Source organism: Desarmillaria tabescens (assembly GCF_030435595.1).
Source record: "Desarmillaria tabescens strain CCBAS 213 chromosome Unknown EV420scaffold_158, whole genome shotgun sequence".
Lineage (NCBI taxonomy): Eukaryota > Fungi > Basidiomycota > Agaricomycetes > Agaricales > Physalacriaceae > Desarmillaria > Desarmillaria tabescens.
Genome location: NW_026848457.1, coordinates 1,388 through 10,815, shown reverse-complemented (window position 1 = coordinate 10,815; position 9,428 = coordinate 1,388). Strand labels below are relative to the sequence as shown.

General features: G+C 44.8%; 3 protein-coding genes across 3 annotated transcripts; 1 reads left to right on the top strand and 2 right to left on the bottom strand.

Annotated features, from left to right (window-relative positions):
- Positions 1-1,475: 1,475 nt before the first annotated feature.
- Positions 1,476-2,857, bottom strand: EV420DRAFT_1653370 (uncharacterized protein; the record flags this gene model as incomplete). The annotated part of the gene is made up of 5 exons (XM_060478736.1): positions 1,476-1,774; positions 1,815-2,193; positions 2,326-2,516; positions 2,567-2,727; positions 2,802-2,857. 5 exons carry the CDS (start codon positions 2,855-2,857, stop codon positions 1,476-1,478), a joined length of 1,086 nt encoding a protein of 361 aa, XP_060321924.1.
- A 554-nt stretch (positions 2,858-3,411) lies between these two features.
- Positions 3,412-3,948, top strand: EV420DRAFT_1343632 (uncharacterized protein; the record flags this gene model as incomplete). Its single annotated transcript, XM_060468952.1, has 1 exon — positions 3,412-3,948. A coding segment is annotated over one exon (537 nt), but the record flags the coding sequence as incomplete, so codon positions are not given.
- Positions 3,949-4,653: 705 nt separating this feature from the next.
- On the bottom strand, positions 4,654-6,401 carry EV420DRAFT_1317888 (uncharacterized protein; the record flags this gene model as incomplete). Its single annotated transcript, XM_060468706.1, has 5 exons — positions 5,982-6,401; positions 5,798-5,930; positions 5,446-5,622; positions 5,339-5,403; positions 4,654-5,266 (listed from the first exon to the last, which is right to left on the bottom strand). Exons 1-5 carry the CDS (start codon positions 6,254-6,256, stop codon positions 4,654-4,656), a joined length of 1,263 nt encoding a protein of 420 aa, XP_060321922.1. The 5' UTR covers positions 6,257-6,401.
- Positions 6,402-9,428: the final 3,027 nt, after the last annotated feature.

The following is a 9,428-nucleotide window of genomic DNA, read 5'->3' as shown; positions in this document are numbered from 1 at the left end:
TCCACCCATTTGATTAAGGCCTCTATACCCTTGTTTAGTAGGATCTGGACCATTGCATCTGCTATGCACCCCCATATTCCTGGTAAGGGTGATGCACCGAAGTTGAGACATGGATCAAGGTGTATGAGGCCATTGAGGGAGATGGCAGTGAAAGGTCGGACTGAGGGGTGGGTGGAGACATTATGGAAGACAAATTCTACATCAAATACAGTGGTCTGTGTGCCCAGTGAAGCATTTGCAACCTTTAAATAACACTCAGAGAATGTGCCCCAGGTGCATTGGAACTTCTTAGAATCAATAATAGCATTAATTGAGGTTGTCTCAGGGTTGACAAGGATGAAATGGGGGGTATCGCTATGAGGTGTAAGGTCTAGTGGTGTCGCATTATGTGAGAATGACTGGTCTACTATTACTCATAATTTACCCAGTTTTGTTTCTGCAACACTGAGAGGTGCTGTATGGAAGTGCCCTATAAACATGGCATGAGCGTTCAGGCTTAGTAAGAAGGAAAAGGTTTAGTACTTATCAATGCTTCCAGTTCTGTGGGGTCATAGCCTGTGGATAGACACCCGAGTTTGATCTTCTCAGCATATTTTGTGACAAGAAATTCGTAATGCGATGGCAAAGTGTAATGATTTTTTAATATGAAGGTACGGTCTAGTTTGAAATTTTTGAGGCCCATCAGAAAACCTTCTCTGATGCCCTTGGAGATGTCTGCAAATTTGTCTAGTGCATTTGCTCTTGAGAGATAGTATGTCCAGGCTTCGTGCTTGAAAGGTGTCACTATAGGGAAGATGTCTTCAACAGTGTGAGTGAGTGGCATGGGTGGTGGAGTTGCAGCAGGTGCAGGCATGGTGGAATTTGCATGGTTGGCACTTGCATCCCTCTGGGTAGTTGTAACCATAACATACTGGGTCACCACTGGCCTTGAAGAACCATCTGTGGTTGTGTTGTTCAATGATGTCATTTTGGGCTGCATTTGGGCAAGTTCTGAAGGTGTGGGAGCCTTTTTCCCCACACACCATACAGATGTAGGACATGTTGATTGTGATGTTTCATCAGGGGCAGTAATCAGATGGTTGTTGAGAGGAGGAGTCACAACCATGGCTGGAGGATGCTTGTGCCTTAAAGTTGCGAAACTCTGCCTGTAGCGCTGAGAACTTCATGTCTGTGTCAGCTGTCTTCGACTTCGCAGAGGCTGCCTCATTGAGATTGTGTTCTATTAGGTGAGTGTTCCATGCTGCCTGACTGAACTGCTATGAACCCTCCCTCATGATGTTCCACATGTGTTTGTGGAAACCCTCATCATATGCATGGATAACCAGGAATAACTCCTGAGCCCATGGGAGGTGCAGCAGGTTTCCCCAGTGAGAGCACATGCCTCAAATGAAAGCTATTACCTTAGGGCCTCATATGCCATCACCCATGTCAAGGTTGTTGATGAACCCCCTTGCTATGCACATGATAAGGCCTGTTCAGCTCTCCAAGGTCTTGATTGTGTCTTCCGGTGGAGCCTTGTGAGGGGTGACTGAGAATTTGAGTGTCCCTCCTGCACCCATGTAACACTGCTGTCTATTATGACACCCAAGAGGTTTCGCTGCTTCTTCTTTGCATGCCTTGAGGGAGAAGAACATGAGCTGGAGAAAGTGAGGCATACCATTGCGAAGGTTGTGTCTGACTTCAAATGGGAGGTTGATAGCTGTGGGGTCATACTCAGAGATATTCGGCGTGACTGTCCCTTGGGTGTTCTCTGCATTGCCGGCAAAGAGGGTGGCTATGATGGGATCAAACAGAGGCACAGCCTGTTGAAAAACTTGTCATGGTGCCCTGATCTCTGCGGGGCATAGGAGAAGGGAGCCTCCCAGCATGAAGAGCATGAACCTCTTGAAGGAGGTCCTCATAGCTAGGCTGTTCACCCACTGAGCCAACTGGAGAAAGCCAATGCTGGTCTCTGGTGGAAGGCATGATGGGTCCCATCAACCTGTGGCAACTGCCCTGGCTACTCGCATTCAGAGCACCTGTGACATCCCATGCAAACTGACTCTGAGCTACTTGTGCAGCTAGGATAGCCAACAAAGAGTGCCTTGAGATGACTTGTGAGATAGAGTGAGCCAGGGAAGAGTGGGTATGAGAAGGGTGCAGCATTCTCCTGGCCAAACCCAAGTAGATGACTGACGAATCTGCTGGTGTGAACTGAAGTCATAAATGAATACTTGCCAAGTCTGCATGGCCAGGTGCTGAAGAGGGTTCCTCCACTTGACTATAAGTTGGAGCAGGCTCCTCAATGTCACCAGGGCCACTCCTAGTGTGTTTTTGCCCTCTCACCTCTGTCCCAGGTTGAGAAACCTGGGTATATGCACTTGGAACAGTGGACCTGTGGCTCGGCCCTGGATGAGGCACTGAGGGAGGCAACAACAAGGCATCTGGAGCTGTCTTAGCCTGAGAAGGTGCCCTTGCCCTGCCTTGGGACAAAGGAGTGGGAGTCTGGTCAACAGACATCATCCAGTCATAGGATGCTACCAAGTCTGGTCAATAGACAATTGGTGAGACTATAGCATGGTCATACCTTGGAAGGTAGTGCTGGGGCTGGCCTTGGCCAAAGAGAAGGGAGCTCTCCCTTGAGAAGGTGTGCTGCTATTAAACACAGGTGAGACAACACCAATGTGGAGGAGGAGGATGGTGGTATCTCCCACATCACCTCCTCCAAAATCTAGTCTACCGAGTAAGCTGGAGATTGTGGCACCAATGCTCTTGTCAATGGTGATATGCTGTGGAGGAGATCCTCCACTGCTGCCATTAACATTGCCACACCCTCCTCATCAAAGGCATTTGTCAGAGCTCGTTCAACTGCCGGCATCACTGTGGGCAGTGCTCTGTTGGTCTGCAAGTCATTGGCAGCCCCTGAGTTTTATGTTCCACCCTGCAGGACATATGTAGAGGGTATCGCTGGTTGTTTCAACATCTTCAGAGGCATCGCTCAGTTGTGTCATGAAAAAGAGAGTTCTCGAGTATGGATTGAAAGAAATAAAAGGTGTAGTGGATATCTACAAGTTGAGAGCGACTCTCTGGCTGAGCAGGGATGATGATAGTATGAAGCGAAGCCTGTTGGGATCACGTGGTATCCAATGCATGAATGAGACAACATGGCAGTTCTGCCATTCTCACCATTCCTGTCCTTCTGCTGCTATCTTAAGGTTAGGCTCTAACTTTCTGAACATATAGTGTTCACTGATAGGCTTTACTTGACTAGTGTGTAAAGGAATGGTTTTACAGCGGTTTTCATAATTATGTGGAATTCCCGTTTTGAAAAATTATGTGGTCGTATTTGGATCGCAAGGCCATGGTCCCGCCAATTACCGCGACTGCGAATACATGCCTCTTTCTCTTCCCACCACAATCTGATATGTTACCATGCCTACACGTGTCATTTCCAAGGACATCAAGGACAGGATTCCGATTCTTTTCTATGAGCAAGACCGTACTGTCAAGGAGATATGCCTCATTCTTGGCATCAAGAAGTCTACTGTCTATCTCGCTCTCAGCTGGTTTCGCTCCTACGGCAAGCCATATAATCCTGATGTTCATCGCATAGGCAGGAGGCGGAAGCTTGAGCATACGGATGTGCGCTTCATCTGCTTATTGTTGAAACAGCGGCACTGCATCTATCTCGATGAAATCCAGGAACAGCTTAGCACGCATCGTAACATCACTGTCTCTCTCTCTACCCTCTTTCATACCCTTCATACTCTTCACTTCTCACGAAAAACTGTCTCTGCAAAAGCCCTTGAACAAAATCTGATGGACCGTGCTATCTTCATGAACGAAATTGCTGACCTTCTCACTAATCCTGATCAGCTGATGTCCATTGACGAGGTGGCCAGGAATAGACGAACTTCTTCACGCAAGATGGGCTATGCACCAAGAGGGCTGCGTTGTGTGTCCCGGCGACACTTTGTACGTGGGCAGAGGTACTCCATTCTTCCCGTTCTCACAATTGATGGGATTATCACACACGATGTCATTCCGGGCTCTGTGACAAGCGAGATCTTTTTAGAGTTTTTACGAGAGCAAGTGGTTGGTAGCTTTCCTTTATGTTCTTCCCAGGCTGAAGCAATTTGGACAGATTCCGCTCACAAATCCATATCCTGGCCCGCGCAGTATCCTTCTTCTGGATAACTGTAGCATCCATCACTCGGAGGATGTGCGTGCATTGGTGGAAGATGAGGCACATAAGTATCAATGTTCCATCTTCCATCATTTCTATTGAGATAAATCTACAGAATGCAAGCTCGTATTTGTACCACCATACTCGCCTGACTATAATCCAATTGAACAAGCATTCTCATCAATCAAAGCCTACCTCCGTCGCCATTGGGACGACTTCTCACTTTCTGTAATTGATCACGCCTGCCATAATATCACACCATCAAAGGCTTGGGGTTTCTTCAAGGCATCAGGTTATGTTGTATAAAGCTGTAGTTCTACTGTAATGTTTTACATGTTCAAAGCGAAGTCTAATGAATACTCGAAGCCATTTGCTAATGTCTAATTGCATACCGAATACATACTGAATAAAGAATAAACATAAAAGTACAGTTACGAAGTAGCGTCCAGTGGCAAAGCGAACAATATAAAGGATAGCAAAACACAGCACTAGAACTCCTCGCCGTCAATAACAGGAATAAAACCCTCAGGAACAGGTACAAATTCATTCCTCGCCTCGCAGAGATAATACCATACATAGCCAGGGCTTTCTGGTAGATCAAGAGGGTCATCAATACGTTCGAGGCGTGGACCAAAGAGAGTACGAGCACCACTGCCATCAAGGTAGCACTTCTCAAAGCAGACCTTTTTTGTTGGAGGCATTGGACCAGCAGAAGGGGTTGCATCGTCGGTTGCTTTCCGCTTGGCATCAGGACCATTCCACCAAAGCGGCGCACCCTTCTTTAGCCGTATCACATCACTGGTCGTCAATCCCATCTGTCGGAGATCCTGTGAGTCAACACTATCAAGGATGTCCGGACCAAGCCCCTCCCGGCTAAACTGCTCTTCATAGGCTTTGGCATTGGCAACACCGAGCTTCTCTTCAGCGTGGGCAAGAAAACGTCGGAGCTTTGTTGGGCTGTTAACTGGTGGTGTAGAAGGGGGGCCAGCATGCGAACGAGCTTTGGGAGATATGGAACCAGGTCCTCGAGCAATTGTAGAGATCGTGTTGAGCATGTTGGAAAGAACGGTGAGACCATCGGTGTTGTTGCTGTTATTGTCACTATCAGAGGATCATTCAGTCCGAGCATTAGAGACGGATCATCCTCGATTGCCATGAGGAGTGATGGAAGACTGGCGATAGAGAGGATCAAATGTCTGGGTACGAGGAGGCTCCGACACTTTTGCATTTCCATCATACTAGGGTTCCTCAGTATACATGCACATACTGAAAAGAACAACACGTACCATAGCACGCGCCCATTCCTTCATAGCTTGTGGGGTCAGAGCCATACTGAATCCTGTGAATGGATCGACAAATGTGAATCCACCATCATGATCATTCTTCCATCGCCGTTTGAGTATAATTCGAAAGTGACCCAGAGTACGTTTAGCCTCCCCATGAGCATCATCACCATCCTAGTATGGCACATCAGTAAATCAGGTAAAGGCTATGAACTGCAGTGGGAAACATGTACTTCCTCATCTCCAGCGCCTTCCTTCTCTTCATCATCACTCTCTTCATCATGATTCGAAGTAGCTCGCTTGGAAATCAATAAGCGACAGAAATGAGAGAGGCTTATAGATGGCAGACCTTCTTCAGGGATTTCTCAATGTCTTTCATATCGACAAAGACTATATGGTTACGATGCGACTTTGTTTCGACGATCTTTGATGTTGCTTCCTGGTATTCGGCATAATCTTCTATATCACAAGCCTCACTCTGCCTGAAGAACACAATAAGGTCGAGAATGAGATAATAGTATCTTGGGACGTACTTCGCAGGCAGTATCTGAATTTTTACGCGATAAACCCGTTTTGCTGTTGCTTTTCTGTTCATGATTCCGAATTTTGTCAAAATGGTATTGAGAAGATCGACATAATTCTTCTGCGTTGCACTGAAAACGAAAGGCAGCTCCTTCGTCTTGACATCCTTCTTCTCGGTCTTCTTCTTTCCAGAGGTACCAGTACTGTAAAAGGTGCATCGGACTGTGAGAGCAGCATTGTGACTAGGAGTCACATTGGTATCCTCAGTATCAGACACTGGATCCATGGTAGGGAGAGAGACAGAGGGGGGGGGGGGGGAGGGGAGTGAAGATGACGCAGCAAGGACTGGGGCTGGGGTAGGCCCTTTGATGCAAATACGAGCATACAAGTTTTCAAATCGGGATTCCACATAATTATGAAAACCGCTGTAAGATCATGCCAAGAAATCTGAAGGCATCATCCCCTATCAAAGTCAAAGTCTCACATCCTGAAAGTGAAGGAGATGTATTCCCAGCACTACTATGTTGAATGTATCAAGCCAACCATCAATGAGAGAAAGAAGCCAGGTATGACTTGAGGAGAGGTGTTGAAGCTTGTTAAGATGATGAAGGAGATATTTCAGGGGGAAAGTGAGGAGGTCCATGCTCAGATAATGGAATGAGTGAAAGAACAGGTCCCTAAGTCTAAGGAGGAAGAGGTGACCATAATGCCAGAGATGTATGCAGTGTAGGTTTGCCCTTGAGTTCACAACATGAGATCTCTGTTTGATAGTCATAATATTGCAGTGCAATCAAGGCATCATCAGTACAAATCAAGAAATTTATGGCTGCACTGTCCAAAGTGACTGGCTGCATGATTATGACAATTATTAGTGGCCCAGACTCTTGCATCCATGTTTGTCTTGTTTTTGTCTCCATCTGAGGATCTCATTTCTCACTATTGATTTAGTTATCATGTGATGATGAGCCTCCAAGCTCTGTGCACTTAGAATTCATGGATTCATTAGGATTTTCTACATCAGAGCACAGCTATTGATCTTCAGGCACTTTGATTGCAGATTCTGATTGATCAAATCCCATCATTGATCCCAGCACATAGCCACCCTGCCCTGAAATAACTCAGTCCTGATGACAAGTTAGAGAATTATTTAATTTGCAACAGTCAGCAGTGGTTTAGAACTTACTAAGGCTGTTTAATCTGCTAAGCAAACTCCAGTGAATTGCTTGGTAAACCTGTTACAAAGCTTGCTTACTTGCAGTGCAATGCACAGTAATGCACAGTCTTTGTAGCATGCAGATTTGACTGTGCATGACTCAGCATTGGTAAGGAAGGGTTAATAATGCCTTATGACTCAGTAAATAGTTTGCTTATGTTAGAAATCAATACAGCAAGGACAATTATAGCTTACAAATCTTTAATTTGCAAGTAGTATAAAAAGTAGCTAACTAATTAGTTTAAAAAGGAGGAGACCAGAGTGAATCAGGGTGACCCCAGATTATCCTCTACACTTACTTTCGATTCCTAATACTTATACTATACACTCTACACTCTTGAAGTAGTGCAATAAAGACATTTTACTGCTAGAACTTCATCTCAAACCTTTATTTCTCTAAGCAACAGTGAACCTTCAACAGTTACTTGTGCTTGCAATCTATTCCTCTTATTCTTTTGCTTCACCAACAAATTCACTTACTTCTGCAGCTAGGAGACAATGTTTTCATCAATCCCACCAATGCCTTCACTTTCTTGCAGCCAGAGAAAGTCTCATTGAGTATTAGACTGATCCTCACTACCTTGACTCAACCTTATCATGTGAGTTAAATAATTCACTACAGTCTCTAAGTTTGCAGTTAGAACTTGAACAGTTTCTTTTGAGCTCTCATCCATTGCACTCATAGCCAGAGTTCCAATAAGAACAAGGTATAATCCTTGTACACTTACTGATTAAGTCTTTAGGGTCGTCTTTAGGATCTCTTTCCTGATTACTTCTCTTCTTGCAAATTTTATAGTTTGCTACCACTCTCTACACTCCTAGTAGAGATATTTCTCTATTGTTCTGAACTTAGAAGGCTTTAGTCACCATATGGAGATGCCTGACTAGACTTGCTAGAACCATCCTTCAGATTCCATTTTTATTAGCACATACCGCATCTAGGTTTTGTGTTTTCACCCACAGGAGTCTATAGGTTCATCAGCGGGCAAAGATGAGCATGGGCAGACCTTCAGCCAGGTGTTTCCAAAGTACAAAAAGACATATCTGTCACCATTTACTAGATTCCTATGCAAAGTTTACCATATATTGTATTTTTACATAAATACATTGAATTTCAGCTAACATTCTGTTAACAGCATCTAAAGTCCAAGTAAGCCATGCACTTGTATTGGATAGTACCTCATCGACATCTATGATCCAAGCAACCAAAGCTGTATGGCCAGAGTCCATTGATGTGGATATGGATGAGGAGGGGACAAACTTAATAGAGAACCAGGAACCAGAGAAAAAGCTGAGCAAAGAATCAGGTGGCACAGATGGTGATGGCAACATAATTTTCAATGGTGACAGCAACATTGACATAAGTCCTAGCAGGCATAATACCATGGATGATGGGGCTGAAGAATTCATCTAGGAGCCCAGGGTCTGGTGTCTCTCAACCTGCCTGTTTCTGGCAAACCCCCCAATCTTATACCCTTTATGCTGCTTTCTTCTGCTTGCCTCATGGCACAGCTCCCATATACTTCATCACAAACTATCTAACAATCAAGTTGAGCCTCCTCCCTCCTCCCCAAAACCATCTGTTGTCAGCTCGCTCATCATAAACAACTTGCCTCCATGCCTGAACAATATCTCAGATTCTATGGTTGATCCCAGGAGAAGAGTGAAGAGTCTGTGGAGTCATCATGCAATGGTGGTTTGATGTCATGGTGTTCTAGTACCTCTAATAGTGACCCTACTGTAGAGTCATTGCTTGATCTGCCTGTCTCTGCTTCTTTATTGTGACTGACCCACAGGTCATAACATAGTGATAGGCATGCTGTGTCTTGGCAATCCAGCAACATCTGGAATATTTGAGCATCATTGCTCTTGCTAAGTGTTTCTTCCCTCATACTCTTACTTGCTGGAACATTTGAGTAGATATAAACATAGGTAAAGTAGTAGAATATTCCAGATACATTCTGTAGTATATAAGGCCAAAGTTTTGGCCTAGTAGAATAATTAATTTCTTCATACTCAACCACCACTAAGGTAGTAGACCAAAAGATAGGTTTACCACTGCATATTACACTCATCCTCACAATAGGTTATAGGCTCCAAAGCCTAAATAATCTATATATCTATATACCTACATGAACAGTACTCACCTAATACAACTATCAAAACCCCAGCCCTCATCATACATGTCATCATCAATTGATTCGACACCATCATCGCTATTCCAAATTGAGCTCCTTTGAGAAGA